Here is a 20,823-nt window from a genome sequence, read left to right as displayed (position 1 = left end):
ATTAAAGAAATAATACATTTTTATTACATAAGAAAGTTTACTTGGTGATTGAACCGGATATATTTAGAAGCAAACACAAGTGGAAAAGAAAATTAAAAGCAGTAAGACATTTTGTTACATTAGCCAAAAAAATACATTTTGTTAAAGAAATAAGTTTTATTTTAGAAAGAAAAAAACAAATTAACGGGTGGTTGAACCGGATATATTTAGAAGCAAATACAAGAGGGAAAAGAAAATTAAAAGCAATATAACCTTTATTAGGAAATTAAAAGCAATAAAACATTCATTTACATAAATAAGTTTTACTTTAGAAAGAAAAGCCAATTGACCGGTGGTTGAACCGGATAGGTTCAGAAGCAAATACAAGTGAAATATCACAATCAACAAAAGCAGAAGCGATAAGACATTTTAGTACAAGACTTTTTTTGTCTTGTAATGAATCTCTCTGTCTTGTAGAATGAAGAGCGAATGACGTTCCATATTACTTTGTCCAGTTTTTTTTTTTTTTGACCAGTGAGAAATCAGAATATACGAATATTATTTTGTTTTTTTATTATTTTAACAAAACAATGCTAGAAATGGAAACTGACTAATGAAGTTGCTTTAATGAAAAATGTAAGAAAATGAACAGAAGAAGAATGGTACGTTTTCTTGGGTCAAACTTTTGGCGGTATGAGTCCTCACTGAAATAGCAGGGGCTATGGCTTTGTCATCACGCTTTCTTCATGCCCTTTTCTTCTCTTTCCCCACCCATCACTCTCTCTATGTCTCTCTCACACTTGCTAAAACTAGCAAAAGCCATTTCTCTTACGGAAACGCCCATTTTAAACCTTATTTCACTCTCATTGGTTCACTAGCCCAGACACATCCACAAAGCAAAAAGTTTTTTGAAACCACAGATCTAGAAAGAAGCTCAGTTTGAAGATATGGTCTAACGTTTCTTCAGTGAAAACATCATCTTAAGGGTTTGCACTTACTCTTTCTCTTACGGTTAGTTTATCTTTGATTCTTCTCTTTTTGTTCTTCAGATTCATAATCTTTCTATCTCTTTCTTTGTAACAGATCTCTTTCTCCTGCTCAGCTTTCAAATGGATTGGATTGGTTCAAGAATCAAGTTTAGGAACAAAGAGCGTCTTGAAGAAGTGAAGAAGAGGAAACCGGCAGAGGAAGAGGCTCGCGTGTCTTCTCGCCGGAAACGAAAGCGGAAGAGAAGAAGAAGGGACCATGATTCTGACCTTGAAGACATCACCGAGACTTACCACAACAACAACAATCTCTCTGCCGATGTAACTCAAAGCAAGTCCTCTGGTAGCGTAAGAAGAAGAAGAAGGAGAAAGGACCATGACTCTGACATTGAAGACATCACCGAGACTTACCACAAGGACCATGACTCCGACCTTGTAGATGTCACCGAGACTTACAACACGGACCATGACTCAGACCTTGTAGATGTCACAGTGACTTACAACAACAATCTCCCTGCTGAGGTAACTGATAACAACTTCTCTGATGGTGGTGGTGTAAAAAGAACCGAGTCTGAACACAACATGGAGGAGGAGGAGGAGGAGGGTTTGTTTAGTGTTAGGGTTGAGGAAGTAGACACATCAGTTCCGGGCCCCTCAGGGTTGAGTATTAAGGATAAGTTGTTGTCTGATGAGGTTTTGGATTTGGATGTGGCTAAAACAGTTACTGATGAGAATCTTGATTTGGATATGGTCAAATCAGCTCCAAGCTTGCCTGATGAGGTTTTAGGCTTAGATGTGATCAAGACAGTTCCAGAGTTGTCTGATGAGATTCCGGATTTGGATGTGATCAAGTCAGTTCCTAGCTGCTCCTCTGAGTCAAGCATTCAGCAGAAGTTGTGTGATGAGATCATGGATGTGATTAGATCAGCTGCAAGCTCCTCAGAGTCAAGTATTAAGGAGAAATTGTCTGATGACATTTTGGTTGAGGATGTGGTCAAATCAGTTCCAAAGTTGTCTGATGACATTTTGGTTGAGGATGTGGTCAAGTCTGTTCCTAGCTCCTCTGGGTCAAGTAACAAGGGGAATGAGAGTTTGGATTCTGATGTGGTCAAATCTGTTACAAGCTCCTCAGGGTCAGAAGAGAACACAAAGGACAAGTGTTCCTCTGAGGTTAGAGGAGTGGAAGCTGCAAAACCAGTTCCTGCTGAGATAGAGATCATTTCAGATTCTGAGTCTGAAACCAAACATTCAGCCAAGAAGAAGCTTTCTTTTGCTGAGTGTAGCAGAGTCTTAGACTCCACCAGTGAAAGCAGCGAGGAAGAAGGAGCTAGTGAAGCCAATAATAACGCTAAAGATGATGTAACCGTGGAGTCTTTGTCTTCTTCTTCATCATCTTCTTCTTCTTCTTCATCTTCAGCTTTATCTTTATCTTCCTCTTCCTCCTCCTCCTCCTCCTCAAGTGAAGATGAAGTCAGTTCAAAGGAGGTGGTTGGAGAATCAGATGATGATGATTGTAGAAAGGCCAGTTCACCAATCAGGAAAGTATCTGAAGTGAGAAGGAAGCCTTTGGGAAGGTATAAAAGAGCTGGTCCTTGCTCTATCACGCCTAGAAAACAGTTACTGAAGATTCGGAAACTAAACCATCCAGAAGAAGAAGAAGAAGAAGATAGGTTTCAAGCCAAGCCTGTAAAAGAGTTCAAAAGGATTCAGAAGCTTAACCTTCAAGAAGAAGAAGAAGAAGATAGATTCCAAGCCAAGCCTGTACAAGAGTTCAAAAGGCTTCAGAAGGTTAACCGTCAAGAAGAGGAAGAAGATAGATTCCAAGCCAAGCCTGTAAAAGAGTTCAAAAGGATCCAAAAGGTTAACCGTCCAGAAGAAGAAGAAGATAGATTTCAAACCAAGCCTAGGAATGAGGACAAGACTCTTCAGAAGTTTAACCTCCAAGAAGAAGAAGAAGATAGATTTCAAGACAAGCCTAGAAATGAGGACAGGAGGATTCAGAAGTTCCACTGTCCAGAAGAAGAACAACAACATAAAGAAGTTGAAAGAGTAACAAAGGAGCATAGCAATGTGGTGTTCACTTGTGTTCACTGTAGCAAAGAGAATACAGGAATCTTTGATTCAGACAGCTGTTGCTTCAGACCACATGCTATCACAAGAGGTGAAGAAGATGCTGATGATGATGATCTGAACAAAAATGATTATGTTCCGCCTGAGAGGCCCTCCACATCCATACCTGAAACTGAGAATCCAAAAGAAGTCATAACACCTGCAAGACTGTCCACATCAAGACCTGAAACTGTGAAAGCAAAAGAGATCCAAGCTCCTGAAATGCCGTCAAGACAGTTTTCACTGAAGACAAGTGTGCCTGTTACAGCTGCAGAAGGATTATCCACGCCTGCTTTGGTGAATGAGCCAGTGGATAACGAGTCTGCTTCTTCCATCAGCTCTGGAGATGAATCTGGATATGAATCTGAGCCTTCACTTAAAGAGAAAGAGGCAGCCAAGTCTAACAACAACAACTCCGGGTGGAGAATGCTGGATGGGAGCCGTAAAGAAGTTGATCTCTTCAGGCTTCTTGTGAACTCTGTCAGGGAGAATGATCGGTTAGGGGAAGAAGAAGAAGATGACATACTTGTTTCTTCACCTGAAGTAGAGCAACCTGAAGAACAAGATGAAAGAAAATACGATGACGACGGCTTGCTAATCATCAGGCCACCACCACTGGTGGAGATGTTTGGCATGGTGGAGCCTGCACCACCGGTGGTTTCCGAGGCGCAGATAGAAGAAGATAAGATGTGGGAAGAGGTGGCGTTTTACACTAATGCAAACGAAGTCGATCTCCAGCTTCATTCAGAGGCAAGTTCCTTTTTCTTAAAACTCATTTTGTTTTAGAACAGCAGTAACTCTAACTTTGAACCCTTTTTTTTGCAGATTGAGAAAGAGATATCAGCTGATGATAGTCCAGGAGCAGCTTGTGTAAAAGGGAATCACGAACTTTGTCTAGATCTTGAGATCGGTTTGAAGTGCATACACTGCTGCTTTGTGTTGAGAGAGATCAGAGGACTAGATGTATCTGAATGGGTCAGTTTATATATCTTCTCAAAATGATTAAAAAGTTTTAACTAAAAACGTTTTGATGTGTGATGGTAACTCTTTCTTTCATGTAGGGAGAGAGGAACACAAGTGGAAGGAGGAAGAATGACAGATCAGAAGAGGAAGAAAACAGCAACTTCATTGGGAACCTTGAGTTTGAAGCTAACAGCAATAACAATTTAAAGAAAAGATCTGAATCTACTCAAGGGACTGTTTGGGATAAGATCCCAGGCGTTAAATCTCAGATGTACCCACACCAGCAAGAAGGTTTTGAGTTCATCTGGAGGAACTTGGCTGGTACCATTATGCTGAACGAGCTTCAGGACTTTGAGAACAGTGAAGAAACTGGAGGATGCATCATGTCACACGCTCCAGGGACAGGGAAGACTCGCCTCACCATCATCTTCCTTCAGTCTTACTTGGAGTGCTTCCCTAATTGCAAACCAGTGATCATCGCTCCTGCAAGCCTGCTTCTCACATGGGCTGAAGAGTTCAAGAAATGGAACATAAGCATTCCCTTTCACAATCTCAGCAGCTTGGAGTTCACTGGGAGAGAGAACTCAGCTGCTTCCAAGCTCCTGATGCAGAAGAACTCAAGCGCTAGAAGCAATAATGAGATAAGGATGGTGAAGATATACTCTTGGATAAAATCCAAGAGCATACTTGGGATCAGTTACAACCTCTACGAGAAGCTTGCAGGAGTTAAAGACGAGGACAAAAAGACAAAAGGGAAACCAGACAAGGAGCTGGAAGATATCAGAGAGATACTCATGGATGTACCTGGACTGCTTGTTCTTGACGAGGCGCATACCCCTAGGAACCAGAGAAGCTGTATATGGAAGACACTGTCCAAGGTAGAGACACAGAAACGGATCTTGCTCTCTGGGACGCCTTTCCAGAACAACTTCTTGGAGCTTGGGAACGTCTTGGGCCTTGCGAGGCCTAAGTACCTAGAGAGGCTCACGTCCACGCTCAAGAAGAGTGGGATGACAGTAACCAAGAGAGGGAAAAAAGCTTTGGGGGATAAAATCAACAACCGTGGGATAGAGGAGCTTAAGGCTGTGATGCTTCCCTTTGTGCATGTTCACAAAGGAAGCATTCTTCAGAAGAGCCTCCCCGGTTTGAGAGAGTGTGTTGTGGTGTTAAACCCTCCTGATCTCCAGAGGAGAGTTCTTGAATCAATTGAAGTCACACACAACCAGAAGACCAAGAATGTGTTCGAGACTGAACACAAGCTATCTCTGGTCTCGGTTCATCCTTCTCTCGTCTCTCACTGCAAACTCACCGGGAAAGAGAGTTTGACTATTGATGAAGCCTTGCTTGCGCAGTTGAAGAAGGTGAGGCTTGATCCAAACCAAAGCGTGAAGACAAGGTTCCTCATGGAGTTCATCAAGCTGTGCGTTGTGATCAAGGAGAAAGTGCTTGTGTTCAGCCAGTACATTGACCCTCTGAAGCTGATAATGAAGCATTTGGTGAACTGGTTTAAATGGACCGAAGGGGAAGAGGTGTTGTACATGCACGGGAAGCTCGAGCAGAAGCAGAGACAAACCCTGATCAACGAGTTCAACGATCCCAAGTCCAAGGCCAAAGTGTTGTTAGCTTCGACGAAAGCGTGCTCTGAAGGGATCAATCTTGTGGGAGCGTCGAGGGTGATACTACTAGATGTTGTGTGGAACCCTGCGGTGGAGAGACAAGCTATAAGCCGTGCTTATAGAATCGGACAGAAGAGGATTGTTTACACGTATCATTTGGTTGCTAAAGGAACTCCTGAGGGGACTAAGTATTGTAAGCAAGCGCAGAAGGATAGGATCTCGGAGCTGGTGTTTGCGTGTTCTTCGAGGCCTGATAAGGGGAAAGAGAAGATTGCTGAAGCTGTGACTGAGGATAAAGTGTTGGACACTATGGTGAAGCATCTGAACCTTGGGGATATGTTTGATAATCTCATTGTTCAACCAAAGGAAGCTGACTTAGTTGAAGGCTTCAGCATACTCATGCCATGACTCTCTCTTCCTTATATTCTATTTAATCTTGTAAGACTTATTAATGTATGTCTTTGTGGGATTGTTATCTGAGTATCTCCATTCTCAGAGAGAAACAAACTTGGCTTTTGTTTGCACTTGTGTTGTCTGCTATGAACTGTGAGTAATCAGGTTTTATGTTATATATGTTGCAAAGAGTTTTATTGGAAACGATGGAATGAACTGTACAGGTAAAAAAAAAGATGGACCTCACGAGTCTCTCTAGACAACTGAGCAATGATCACATATATTGATGGACCTCTTGTAAGGCTTATATATGTTTGGCTTGGCCTTGTCTGCTATGAACTTTGGGTTATATGGCAAAATGTTTTGTGTTGCAGAGTTAGGATGGAACTGGATCGGTTAATCAAACCGGCACGTAGGAGAAACATTGGTCTGTATTGAAAATTGGCACTCTTAGTTTTACCGACCAACGGGTTTTTATGCGGTTATGTCTACTAGGGGCGGAGCTCCGCGCAAGTGCGAGGATATCGACAATTAGATGTATCGTACTTTGAAAATGTTATAGGAACTGTTGTCGAGGATCTCGTCAAAGCAGGATGGACGGCTCGTAATTCCAATGGTGATGCTATTTTTTGGGACAGTTTGTGTTTGGGGATGACATCTTCTGCATTGGAGGCTGAAGCACTTGCATTACTTGCTGTGGTATAACTATTATATTTCAGAGGTTTTGCTTCCATAGTATTTGAACATGAATGTATTAGCTTGGTGAAGATGATGATTGATCATGATTTCTTCTACAATATAGCTGTTGAAGGCAACGTTAAATCGTAGTGCCTATTAAACTTTAACTCCAACTACGGTGGCCATTACATTTATACAAATCCTTTCAATATTTTTGTGTTAATATCCCATATTTGTAAGTGACCCTACCAGTGTTTTTTTCATTGAGGTTGATGTGTTGTCAAAGTTATGACACGTAAGCATTTGTACTGCATGATAAAATGAAGTGCATAAGTGGACACCATAAATTCTAATACTCGTTAACGTTCCCCATAATTTAATCAAAACTAAATACTAACTTAGTGGGTGATAGTTTGTAGAAATTTAAAAACAATAAGAAAACTCAAAAATTGAAAAACATAGCAATTTAAAAAAGTGAAAGCGCAGGAAAGTTAAGTGGGATTGACGGTTTGCTGGACTTGTACCAATCACTCAAGGAGGCGCTTGCAACTCTTGTCTTTCTCAACCAAGCTTGGCTGATTCTCTTCATCAACTTCCTTGGCGTTGCTGGGAGAATCCCCCCAGTCTCGCTGGCAGATGATGGTGCTTGTTCTGGTTAGAGATCTCCCCCTAGAGCCTTTTCAGCCTCGGGTTCATATAAGAAAAAATACGGTCAAGGTTTTATTGCTATTAACACTGTTAAATCAAGTTAAAGGTAAGATGAGACAACCTCGGTCATGTGGAATACATATTGATTACCAGCTAGAAGCAGGAGGATTAGAAAAAGGCCAGTTTGTTGATATCTATATACCTGTTCGATGCAAGCTACTCATAGCAGGTTCCAGCTACTTGATCAACCTTTTCATCAACAAATTCAGTGACTTTGTATGTAACAGAGCCCAAATGGTCAACTGTATTTACCAGAGCCTTTATCGCATAATCGTTTTGTGTCTCCACGACTCTGCATACACACGTATAAGCTTTACAAATAAATAAAAAGTCTAATAGCAATTAAGAGGAATAAAGTTTCACTGATGATTGTGCATGTGTTTCAATTGTTTGTGTAGGATAGTTCGAAGTACTTAACTGCTGAATACAGCTGTGTTCTTAGATTCTTCAGATCATGTAAAACAAAGATGTCATACTAATAAACCTCTTCTTGTTGATACTCTTACTGATTCGTTGAAACATGGAAGGAATTTAGCATTGATCAGTCACAAGACTTGTGAAGATTACTCAGTTTCAAGATTTTTGAATATTACCTTAAGACTATCAGAAAAGAGCAGACTGTTGAATAGAGACTTCATTGTAGTTTGAGCCTTCTCAGGGCATGTGCATTGTAGCCGCTGCACTTATTTTGATTCAAAGGTTAACTAACAATGGAGTCCTCAAGGCACAGAGGAAGGTTTGGACCTTCAACGCCGGTATGCTGTTTCTGGTTAATAATGGGCGTGTAACATAATGTAGAAAATTAAATGCAAATAAAATACATCAGTTTCCCTGAAGAACAAAAAAAATTGAGAATTTGGATAAGATCAAACTCACATGATCAATCTGCAGTGTTGCTTGTGGTCTTCCAATCACAGTATTGCTCAAATCACTGTAATAACTCTCTAGGAAGATGGACTTTTTTCTTGGCAGGATCAGGAAGAGAAAGCCAGACCTTTTTACCTAAATTTCGATGGTATCCCTTTCCTAATCAACATATTCAATGTGATCGCATTAGTCAAGATGGAGAAATGATCGCAATGGAGAACTGGAGTGCACGAGATATGTACCAGAAGAGGAAGAAGAGCAAGCAAACTAATCCCACATGATGGGACTGAATCGAAACCCTGAACCTGAGAGAGTAACATGTCGACCAATTGCAAGCAACATTCATACACGACATATGACATGAACTTCAATTTAATTGAGAATATACTCTCATTAGTTAGTCCAGTTGATCGTTCTTAGTTCTTACCATTCATAGGTCCTCGAGATCCATTGCCTTTGAAAACAAAGCAGACGGGCAACAATAAACTGGCCAAATTTTCGGATCCAGAGAGCGTCAAACGTGGAGTGTGAAACAACAGCACCGGAGGAAGAATTTTTTGAGGATCTTTCTATGCTTTAAAAATTGATAAACTGATAGAGGTGATGAACATCCATCGCACTCTCAACCCAATCATATTTATAGATTTGAGATGAATGAAACGAATTTGTCGATATGGAATCTGGATCCAATGCTACTAAAAATTATGGAGAATTAAGACATAAACATTGAACAATAGGGAAGGTGAAGAGATAACAAAACTGTAGGCGAAGAGATGAGGCTACAAAAGCCGGAGACAGCGAGGTAAAGTTTTGGAAGAGACGATAGCGTGGAAGCCCTAAGCGTGTGATGCTTAAAACGCGAAGTTTAACTATTTTATCAGACCAAACTCATTATTCAATCGGACATAGTAAACCGGATATTAAATGGAGCCCACTGTCTTTATGAAATGCATAGGTGGACAGCTTTAGCAGAGACAAAAGTGGCTCATTATATATATGACTAGATTTTTTACTCGCGCTACGCACGAGTCTCCTTTAATAATTTAATTTAATTTTGTAATATTTTTTAAGAAAAAGATGAATTTCGTAAAAAATATTTTTATTAATATTATTAAAATATTATTTGATTTCCTATTTACATTTTTTTTATAAATTGTTATATTTGAACTTAGCTATTTATTTGTTTGTATTATAAAAGTAAAATTATTGTTACTAAAGTATTTATAGTTTCTTATAAGTACATAATTTTAATATCACATAGATTATACTATACTATACACTACTATGAATACTTTATTAATAATTAGTTTTATTTTTTAATAATATTAAGATAATATAATAGAAAATTGTTTTATATAAAATTTTCTATGAAATTTATTTAAAGTGTGCTTTATTATTTTTCATAGTTAAGTTTTTATACAATTTTATCATTTAAATAACTAATATTTAGATATCAGTTTGTTTGTATACGTAAATGTATAAATGTATTTATAAACATGTGTATATTGTTTCTTAATAAAAAAAATTAAAAGCGTCATATAGATTGTTCCATGCTTATTAACTAATACAACACTGTTATAAATATTTTATTATAATTTTATATGTATTTCTATTTGAATGACATAAAAGATTAATCCTTATGCAATATATCTAACTTTTTTGTATTTACCAAATTTTTAGAATGAATGTATTATTATATACTTATTTTATGCATATTTGTATTTAAAATACTCTTATTTAATTCTTTTAAATGCATATCTAATAGTTTTATATGTATATTTAGGTCTAAATCATAATAAATAGTTTGATGAAATTTAAATAATAGTAACTATCTGTTTGTTAGATATAAGAAAAGGAGAATATATATATATATATATATATATATATATATATAAAATTTAAGCTAATATTAAGTAATATTTTATTTATTAAAATAAAAAATAAAAATCTAAAAAATTAAATATATCTCCTACTTGCTATAGTTACAATATAAATTAGTGGTGGGATTATGATGTTTTAGCGGTTCACAAAATGTTTTCCCCGATTGAGAAGTTACTTTTCTCGGAAAAGGGTTACCATGTACTTCGATTTACTATTATTAGTGACCTAATTTAAAAAAAAAATATTTTAGATAATAAAAAAATTTAGGTATGTTTCATAAAAACATGTTTGGTTAGTTAAATGAATATTTGGATTATGACTTTTTAAAAACAATTGTCTCAAAATTTATTAAAATCTAATTGTTGATGAGTAAATAACTATGTTAATTTATTTAATTGATAAAAGGCAATTCAAAAGCATATAAACAAACTGTTTAATCAACAATATGTGTATTAATTGTGGATTATTCTTACCACATTTTATTTTTAATAGAACTTTGTAAGCTTATTATAAGCCAAAACTGAATTGGCCCGGTAAGAAAGAAACAAAAATTGACCAATGTTTTTAAGAACCTTTTATAATCTATTATAAAATTAGATGATTTTGTAGCTAACACCAATATTAAAAATACTAAAATTTTATTTTTTACTTATTTGATAAGGTTAATTATTTTAATATTAATTATATATTTTATTTTTATGTATATGCTATTTTATGTTTTGACATACTTAATGAATTTTTTAAATAAATTTTAGTGTTATGTTTTAAGATAGTTAGCATATATATCAAGTTAGTTAATTTTAGTTCATATTTTGAAATTAATTTATAGATTTACTCTAGAAATATTAAGATTTATAAAAATATTAAACAATGATACTGATTTGGAATATTTTTCGTATTTTCATTTATATATGAATATTTTTAATAGTATATAGCTCTTATCGTAATATTGGCTGTGGACATAATTTGTTGTTTTCTTGTTAAACTTTTTTTATGTTAAGTTTTCAAGAATTTAGTATAAATACCAATCTAATTTTTAAGATAATTAATACATTAGTTAATTTATCATTTTTGTAATTTTGTATTTATTTTTATTTTACTTTTACATACATGATTATTAGAACATTTTTTTATGTTGATTTCTTTTTTAAAATGTTATTTTTGTTCGATGAAATTTTATTTTTAATTTTCAAATATTTAGTTTAAAAATAAAGTTAATTATTTCTGGCAAAAAAATTTAAACTTATTTAATTTTATTTTGAGAGAAATAAAATATCTGAAATTTTATATTTAAAAATATCAAATTAACATTTTGAAAATACAAATTATTAATAATAATTTTAGCTTCTATGTGACCACTTTAAATAACATATAGCCTCAATTTTAAAATCATATGTGCTTTAGATTCATATTTTCTTTATTATTTCAAATTCTTTTATTTTTAATATTATATTTTGTACGTAAAATTTATGTTATTCTTCCAAATATTTAGTTTATATATCAAAATGATTTCTTTAATGATTTTGGCTTTTTCTAAATTTTACATTGATTATGAAAGAAACAATTTTTGAAAGTTCTATAAGTAATATATAAAATGGTGATTAACATATTTTTCTTGGTGCTTCAAGATAATATATGGATATTCTCAATAATTTACGGCATCAAATTATATATAGTATATGTTATTTGTGAATATTTTCAGTTATTTCTGTTTTTTTAAAGCATATAGTCCATATCATATTAAAGGTTACATACATAATTATATTTTTAGTAATAATATGCGATCAGTACCAATTCCTATAAGGTACGTGAACAATCTCTTATTATATTAAGTTTTCAATAATTAGCTACAAATATCAATCTAACTTTAAAGATAAGTTTTACAAATTTTAATTTATCTTTTTATAGTTTTGTGCTGATTTTAATTTATTTTTACATACGTGATTATTTATAAATATGTTTTTTAAAACTTTGTTTCTTTTTGAATATTTTTATTTTTGTTAATTTTTTGTTTAATTTCAAATATATAATTATTTTATATATCAAGTTAATTATCTTTAATAATATTTTAATTTACTTTATCAAATTAAGATGCTGACTTTTATATTATTATAATAATATTTTTAAATTCTATGTGAACACTTAAATAATATATATCCTCAAGTTTGAAATCATATGTTATTTAGATTCATATGTAATGAAAAAGTGATTTAGATTTACATTGTCTTTATTATTTGAAATCCTTATATTTTTTAAGATTATTTTTGTTACTTAATTTTATGTTGATCTTCCAAACATTTATTTCTTATAATAAACTAATTCTTTTAGTTATTTGGCAATTTCGCTTACAAAATTTATTATTGATATTTTTTTGAAAGAAATAGCTTCCATTTTGAAATCATATTTTGTTAGATTCATATGTAATGAAAAGTGCTTCAGATTCATATTGTTTTTATTATTTTAAAATCTTGTATTCTTTAAGATTTGTTTTGTTAGTTGATTTTATGTTGGCCTTTCAAAGGTTTACTTTATATATCAAATTGATTCATTTAATAATTTTGCATTTTCACTAAATTGAATAGTAGTTTCCTTTTTATTTTGAAATAAACATTTTTTGAAAATCTTGAAATTTTTAAAATAATAATTAAAATGGTAATTTGACATATTTTGGTGCTTTAAAATAATATGTGGATATTCTCAATGATTTATTGCATAAAATTACATATAGTACATATTTTTGTTGAATATTTTCAGCAGTATATAACCTAAATTGTGTAAATCATGTGTTTTAGATTTATATAGTTATAATTGTTTGAAAGTATTGCATTTTTAAATTAACTATTATATTTGTTTGTTATTTTTTATGTTAATTTTCGAAACTTTATTTTATATAGTATAGATTTGTACATGATGTTTTTAACTTTGTAAGTTTAACTTATTTGATAATTATTTATATTTTATTTTGAAATAAAAAATTCGTAATATTAACATTTTTAGAAATACCAAATTGAAAAACAATTTGGTATATTTTTGGTGTTTTAAAATAATATGTGAACATTCTCAATGATTTATAATATCAACTTATATATAGTATATGTTAGTTTGAATATTTTCAATAGTATATAACCTAAACTTTGAAAATCATGAGTTTAAATTTAGATTTATATAGTTATACTTGTTTGAAAGTCTTGTATTTTTAAATTAATTATTCTTTTCGTTATTTATTTTTTAATTTTCAAAAAATATTAAACATTATGTTAACTTAATATAGTATTTATATTTTTGTAAATTTACCTTATTCGATATTGATTTATATTTTAGTTTGAAATAAACATTTTTTTGGTAATATTAACATTTTTAAAAATAGTAAACTTAAATAATAATTTGTCATACTACGATTGGTCGTTTAAATCCTATATGGACGCTCTCGATGGCTTATAGCCAATATTAACATTTTTAGAAATACCAAATTGAAAACGATTTGGTATATTTTTGGTGCTTTAAAATAATATGTGAATATTCTCAATGATTTATAATATCAACTTATATATAGTATATGCTAGTTTGAATATTTTCAATAGTATATAACCTAAACTTTGAAAATCATGAGTTTAAATTTAGATTTATATAGTTATACTTGTTTGAAAGTCTTGTATTTTTAAATTAATTATTCTTTTTGTTATTTATTTTTTAATTTTCGAAAAATATTAAACATTATGTTAACTTAATATAGTATTTATATTTTTGTAAATTTACCTTATTCGATATTGATTTATATTTTAGTTTGAAAACATTTTTTGGTAATATTAACATTTTTAAAAATAGTAAACTTAAATAATAATTTGTCATACTACGATTGGTCGTTTAAATCTTATGTGGACGCTCTCGATGGCTTATAGCCTCAACTTTTATATAGTATAGATTTATCAACAACTATGAAACTACAAAACTACCTTATCATAATCGTCCATCAACATCCATGCTTGTAAATAATCAATTTTCAACAAAGTTACATATCTACCTTGCTTTGAACAAAACAATTTGATATATAAGCAGAAAATTTGTATGTGTTAAAAAAAAAGCAGAAAATTTGTGTAAAACAGTGTTTCTGGTTTAGGAAACTTAGTTTACCCCTTAGTTTAGAGTAATTGTAAATACGAGGAAAATTTGCAAACATTATCCAAACTCATTTTTTCCTGAAAATGCTATGTGACCCAGCTCTAAATACAAACGGGCATTACATAGCCTACAAGGAAACATAAAGAAAATGTGGGTCTTCCCACAATAAAAGCAAAAGAAAAAACAGATGCATATATACTATATAATTAAGAATTATATAGTATAATTTTATTATTTTATATAGGTGAATCTTCTTTGCTCTGACTGCCTCGTAAATCTAGAAATTTAAGAGAGGGGATTTGTACTAAAAAGAGAAAGTAAAAGCAAAATCTTAGTTGTGTTTTCTTTTTTATTAACTCAGTTTTTTTGGTGATTAGATGTAATTACCATGTGAAACCATGCAATCTACGTTTGTCCCCTTCGTTTCGTTAACCGTCAATTATAAATCAAACACCTCTTACTACAAACTTTCAATGGATGTCATTTCATGATTATCATAAACTATGGACTCATATGGCGTCTGTGGCATAATAATGTATACGCACCATCAAACTATAAATTAAAGTAGAGATTTTTGTTTTGTGCAAGTAAAGTGGTTACTAAAGTAGAGATACTATGGAAAAATCACACATGATATATACTTAATAGTTAATATGTAGAAGAAAATCATGCATATCGGTTATCTCTAGGATATTTTCTACATGAAGAAGAGTAGCTAGGTTTTACTCTTAAAAGTTACGTACTATTGGAGATTTGGAGTGTTAGGATAAGGAAATGATTTAAGGGAATCATTTTTATATAACTAAAGCACATATTTCTTTTTAGTTAAAACTCAAAATAAATTGCGTTTAATCCAAAAGATTATTCAGGCCTGGATAACATAACGTAAAAACCATTTTGCTATACATGTAAGTGAAATAGTATATATAGACGAAAAAAACTTTGTTTGAGATGCATGTAAGTCACGAGTCAAATTTCAACTAAACATCGAAATAAAAACCAGAGAACAAGAATGAAACAGAAGACATATAAGATTAATTTACATTAACACGTCAAACATTATTAGTTTCATGCCACCTCTCGATAGCTTAAATGCACGGATGGAGACCTCTTTCCAAAATGAAATGTATTCACCTAGTACGCTAATGCTTCTGTTATTAACCATAAACCCCAAAACCACTATTGCTTAATCAAAGAGGACATTCAAGATAAAAAATTATATAATAAATTGTATCATAGTTATTAGTAAAAGATAGCCGGTGAAATGAAAATTGATTTATTTTATTAGAATTATTATTTTTATCAAGTACTATATAACAAAACTACAAAGCTGAAATGCTCTACAGTATAGGAAAGCATAGTCCAAATTAGGTAATACCCCTTTTATATTGGAGATGACAAATATGGACTAACATTTCAAATGCGCATCCATTTGACACCACTTGGTCATGTCTATTGTTCTTTCGCGCATTAAACAAAATTGCACATAGAATATGTAAAGAAGACAAAGTTTTCATTAATGATTCGATTTAGTGATTGTGCTTTTTAAGTATAACACATAACACAAATATTTGCTATAGTTTGATGTTTGAATCCTGAATTTTAGGCTGTGGAAATTTGCTGTGCAAGAAAAAACATAATAGATCGGCTTATTATGTGTTACATACTTGCATTACATGCCCTCTATTGTTTCTTCTTTTAAAATATTTATCTAGCTCGCAAATAGAAAAAGCAAAAATGCATTGCCTAGTGTTCATCTAATACGAAAGTATACGTCATCTACGAGAGTTCGTGGAGACAAATTAATGATAATATTCCTGCTGATTAGATACCAATAAAATCAAAGTCCACCCATGTAATAGATATGTTACACAAAGATAAAAGAATTGAAGTTCTATGGTAAACTTTTCTTCTTCTTTCAAATGCGTCTATTTGCACATATAGTATAGCTATATATTGTTTCTTCCTCTATTTACTTGGGGAAAAGTGCAGATTTCGACCCCAACAATTTCAGTCGTGCCCAATACGATCCGAACAATTGATCAGTGCCAAATATGACTTCAACTCAATTATAATTCAAAAAAACTACTCGAACTTCTTAAAATGTGCCTAAAACTACATTGACTCTAAAAGAAGTTAGTTAACCGTTAACAAGATAAAACGACGCCGTTTTGATATACGAGGAAAAATGTCAATTTCGACCCCAACACTCTCAGTCGTGTCAAATAGGACCCGAACAAATGGTCAGTGACAAAACCGACCTCAAATTAATTATAATTTAAGAAAAACTACATAAACTTCTTAAAATCTGCATAAATCTACATTGACTCTAATAGAAGTTTGTCAACCGTTAACAAGATAAGACGACGTCGTTTTGATATATATATATATATATATATATATATATTTAAAAAAATATATGTTCATTCCGGAACTCAAATCATGATGTGATACCCTTCTAAAGGGGCACACTAACAACTAGATAAAAGTAACTTTTTGAAATATTATTACAAATTTGAAATTATATAAACTACTATTATTCATCTTATCCAATTTAAAATTTTGGTGACAATTTTTTCTGATTTATATAAATACATTAAAATGTTTTTTATTTATCATATCTTTAATAAACTTATATCTTACTAAAATATAAATAATAAAATATTTATTATTATACAATCTTAAATATACTTAAAACTTTGAATTTATTTATAAAATTTTCTTATATAATATTTTTAATTTTTAAACTTAAGTGGAATTTTTTTTTATTTTTCAAAGTTAATATTATATATTTTGATATTTTGTTCAAAAATGTTAAGAGGCATTTTACCTGTCTCTCACTAAGATATGTTATACAAAATATTAGACATATTAAACAATAACTAAAAAATATAAAGCAATCACCAAAGTTTTAAATTGGATAAGATGTAGAAGAATAGAAATTTATATAATGGGGAATTTCAATTTGTAATAATATTTCAAAAAATTACTTTAGTCTAGTTGTTAGTGTGCCCCTTTAAAAGGATATCCCGGCACGAGTTTGAGTCCCGAAATGAACATATTTTTTTAAAAAATATATATATCAAAACGATGTCGTCTTATCTTGTTAACGGTTGACTAACTTATGTTAGAGTCAATGTAGATTTAGGAGCGTTTTAAAAAGTTTGGGTAATGTTTCTTAAATTATAATTGAGTTGAGTTCGTTTTTGGCAGTGATCATTTGTTCGGGTCCTATTTGGCACGATTGAGAGTGTTGGGGTCGAAATTGGCACTTTTCTTTGTATATCAAAACGACGTCGTTTTATCTTGTTAACGGTTACTAATTTTTGTTAGAGTCAATGTAGATTTAGGCACGTTTTATGAAGTTCGGACAGTTTTTTTGAATTATAATTGAGTTGATGTCGTATTTGGCACTGATCAATTGTTCGGATCGTATTTGGAGTCGAAATCGGCGCTTTTCCCATTTACTTGTCGCTTCTTCACCAGTCTAGACGCAAATATATAATTGTGTTTGTCAACGAAAATCGCATGTGTTGATAATTAAGCATCATCAAACACTTATCGAATAACATGGACTATCTAGTGTTTTAAAACGTGTTTAAGAATACTCTAACGATGTCAGAAAAAGAGTTAAATCATAGAATATGCTGAATATAATTATGCATCAAGTTTTATGATCAATAAACTTTACATATCATCAAATAGATAACTGTTAATTACTGTTTCACGTATAAGTTTGCTATTGCGTTTCCCATTGTCTGTAAACAAATTGGATGTATCTTGATGGGACAAAGCAATTAGCAAAACGAATTAATGATGTGTATGCTAATCATGATTAGCATTAATCATGAGTGTTGGACGTATAGTGGAGCTAATTTTCGTATTTTATTGCATTGTTGATCATTTAATTTGATAAAACTTCTGCAGCTTTTCTTTTAAAAATTAATTTAATTTTTACAATATCTATATTCCCGATTAAGCGGATAGTCTTAATCGTATGGGTCATTGGACTGTCCCAGCATGGAATTCTTCGCCGTCAGGCCATTATCAGTTTCTTAATTATATTCCGTATCTCGTTTAGTTCAGTTAGGTTTATATAATTTTATATACGTAAAACAAGGTTTGTGGGATTTCAAGATAAGATCGTATCATAACAACATAGTTGCTGTATATATCACGGTGTGAATGTTCAAAGCTGGAGTTTGGCATATTACTTAGAAAGGTGTATCGATTGATTATCAGCGAATCCTGTATAAGGTATATCTCAAGATATTTTTATAATTTGGCAAAACGACAATAATAGCACGGTGCCAATGTTCCCACCGTGATCTTGTAATAACTACATGTGTTTACCGATTTTCCTAACAGTTAAACAACCAAGTTTATATAACTTGAAAGTTGAAAGAGACTTTGGATTTTCTGGGAGTTGTAGAATGTTTATGTTGTACACTTTAAGTCTAATGTCTAGTAACTTAGAAAGTGAATAAAATATACTGTAAAATTAAAAGTGGGCACAAAATACTTTTATATGTATATTCACTGTTCAATTAAGAACAATGGGAGTCTCGAGAAAAATTACAGAAAAAGAACTCCTGATATCCAGTGCCGAGTGGCGAGTGGACTTTAATACAGTATCTTTTGTCCAGCATTTGTGCTACAAGAAAAGAATAACTCTATATACAAATAACCGTCCAAATTTAGGAAATTTAGAAAGTGAAAATTTTAAATAAATATAAATTTCAGAAAAATAATAGCAAAATAGAAAATAAATAATCAAGTTGAAAAAGATAGATGATATGGCAACTATAACAATAGAACAAGACATAGCTTTCTTTATCTCTTTATCTTTATTTTTTTTTTCTTTTTGTAAATAGCATTCATATTTAAAGCAAAAAGAAAAAAATATTACAAGTCCAGCTTTAGTGTTTAACGAGTCCTGCCCAATTCAAAAGGAAACACATAGTTATGAATTAAAGTCAGCCCAGGTGAAAAATTAAAGTGGTGTAAGCCCATTAATCGAATAGTGATGGCCCCTTTGGTTTCTCCGTAGTTTTGTCGTTGGGAAAGAGATGGCAGAACAGAGAGAAGGGTGGAGAAGAAAACACCAGACGAGATAGAGATGATGATCTGCCATGCTGTCTACTACCCGATCGTCAGCCAGCACTGCATCATAGTAGATGAAGTCGTCGGATGAGAAACTCGAAGCGACGATATCCTGTTTCTGATCTGCCTGTCTATGATCAGGAATAAGGAATCCTTGTCTCTGAAGATACCTCTATGAAGTCTGCTGTTGCGTTTATTCCATATCCAGTAAATGGTGGCCTTTACCGCCATGAGAGTCAAGCGCCTGATAGAACGGTTCGCAGAGAGACCCTGCAGTTGCGTAAGAGTATCATTCCAGGAATGAAGTGCAAGCAGGTTACATCGCTGGGCAATTCCAGACCAGAGAGCATGAGTGTAATCGCAGTTGAAAAAAAGATGATCTCTTGATTCATTCTCTGAGTTACAGAGGAGGCACAGCGGGTTCACAGTCAAGCCCCAGCTGAGAAGTCTGTCTCTGGTTGGGCATCTATCTAGGACAATAAGCCAAGCCAAGAAGTCATGTCTTGGTATTCCAAAGGGAGACCATACCACTTTTTCCCAAGGAACCGAGCATGTATCCTCACACAGATACATATACATACCACCCATAGAGTAAGATTCAGTTACCTTTCCTTCCATCTCCCATTCATAGTAATCATCATATGTAGTTAGGGCTGTAGTTGTCAGGTGAATTTGAAGCATGAGTTGAGTATCTGACCTTGCAGGAGGTATTAACCAGTTGCCTCCTTGATACAGGTTGGATAGAGTTTCGTTTTTGGAGATTCCCAATCTAGAAGTTGATGGCTTGACATAGGAATCCAGTTGTCCAAAACGTCACCAATTGTCATACCAGAAGCGTGTTGACATCCCGTTCCCCAAACGCCTCTTGATCATCGGGTAAATGATATCTCTCCACTTGATCAATTTGTTTACAAACCATGAGTTCCTTTGGCTTGGTTTAACACTCCAGTAGTTCGTTTCAGGCCCCTTCAAGACAATATCTTTGAACCACGCCACCCAAATGGAACCAGCTCGAAAAAACAGAAGCCAAATCAGTTTAAGGGCACAAGCCTTATTCCATGTCAGTAAGTCTTTTACTCCCAGTCCTCCCTGCTCTTTAGTCTTTGTCACAGTCTCCCAAGCTACCCTTGCTGTGTGATGCCCCTCTGTGGATCCCTTCCAAAGAAACATTCCACATATGGTGTTAATTCTTTTGATGCATGATTTTGGTAGGATGAAAGTGGAGCACCAAATGGTTGCAATGCCTGAGATGACAGTCTTGATCAACAACAGGCGACCTGCAAAAGAGAGTGATTTTGCTGACCACGATGAAACCCGAGCCACGATGACAGTCTTTATCTTTATTTGCTCTTCTACTTTCTTGATAGACCAAAATCCTGGAGAGAAAATGTAGACATATAAACCTGAAGATCAAATTAATT

At 32.9% G+C, this 20,823-nt stretch overlaps 1 protein-coding gene and 1 long non-coding RNA gene across 5 annotated transcripts; one reads left to right on the top strand and one right to left on the bottom strand.

Annotated features, from left to right (window-relative positions):
- The first annotated feature begins 707 nt into the window (after window positions 1–707).
- Window positions 708–6,250, top strand: LOC106397725 (SNF2 domain-containing protein CLASSY 3-like). Of its 2 annotated transcripts, none has more exons than XM_048757795.1 (4): window positions 708–990; window positions 1,063–3,824; window positions 3,900–4,049; window positions 4,136–6,250. In XM_048757795.1, exons 2-4 carry the CDS (start codon window positions 1,089–1,091, stop codon window positions 6,059–6,061), a joined length of 4,812 nt encoding a protein of 1,603 aa, XP_048613752.1. In that variant the 5' UTR covers window positions 708–990; window positions 1,063–1,088; the 3' UTR covers window positions 6,062–6,250. The 2 variants fall into 2 exon arrangements, with proteins under 2 accessions (XP_048613752.1, XP_022559092.2); XM_022703371.2 differs by having other exon boundaries at window positions 709–965.
- An 808-nt stretch (window positions 6,251–7,058) lies between these two features.
- LOC106397265 lies at window positions 7,059–9,173 on the bottom strand. 3 transcript variants are annotated; one of them, XR_007323676.1, is made up of 6 exons: window positions 8,727–9,173; window positions 8,542–8,604; window positions 8,309–8,458; window positions 8,026–8,192; window positions 7,851–7,937; window positions 7,059–7,724 (listed from the first exon to the last, which is right to left on the bottom strand). It is a non-coding gene; the product is annotated as an uncharacterized LOC106397265 (long non-coding RNA). The 3 variants fall into 3 exon arrangements; XR_001279665.3 differs by having other exon boundaries at window positions 8,026–8,198; window positions 8,727–9,170; XR_001279664.3 differs by having other exon boundaries at window positions 7,059–7,937; window positions 8,026–8,198; window positions 8,727–9,169.
- Between the last annotated feature and the right edge of the window lie 11,650 nt (window positions 9,174–20,823).

Source organism: Brassica napus, chromosome C5, assembly GCF_020379485.1.
Source record: "Brassica napus cultivar Da-Ae chromosome C5, Da-Ae, whole genome shotgun sequence".
Lineage (NCBI taxonomy): Eukaryota > Viridiplantae > Streptophyta > Magnoliopsida > Brassicales > Brassicaceae > Brassica > Brassica napus.
This window is presented reverse-complemented; position numbering and strand designations above follow the sequence as displayed.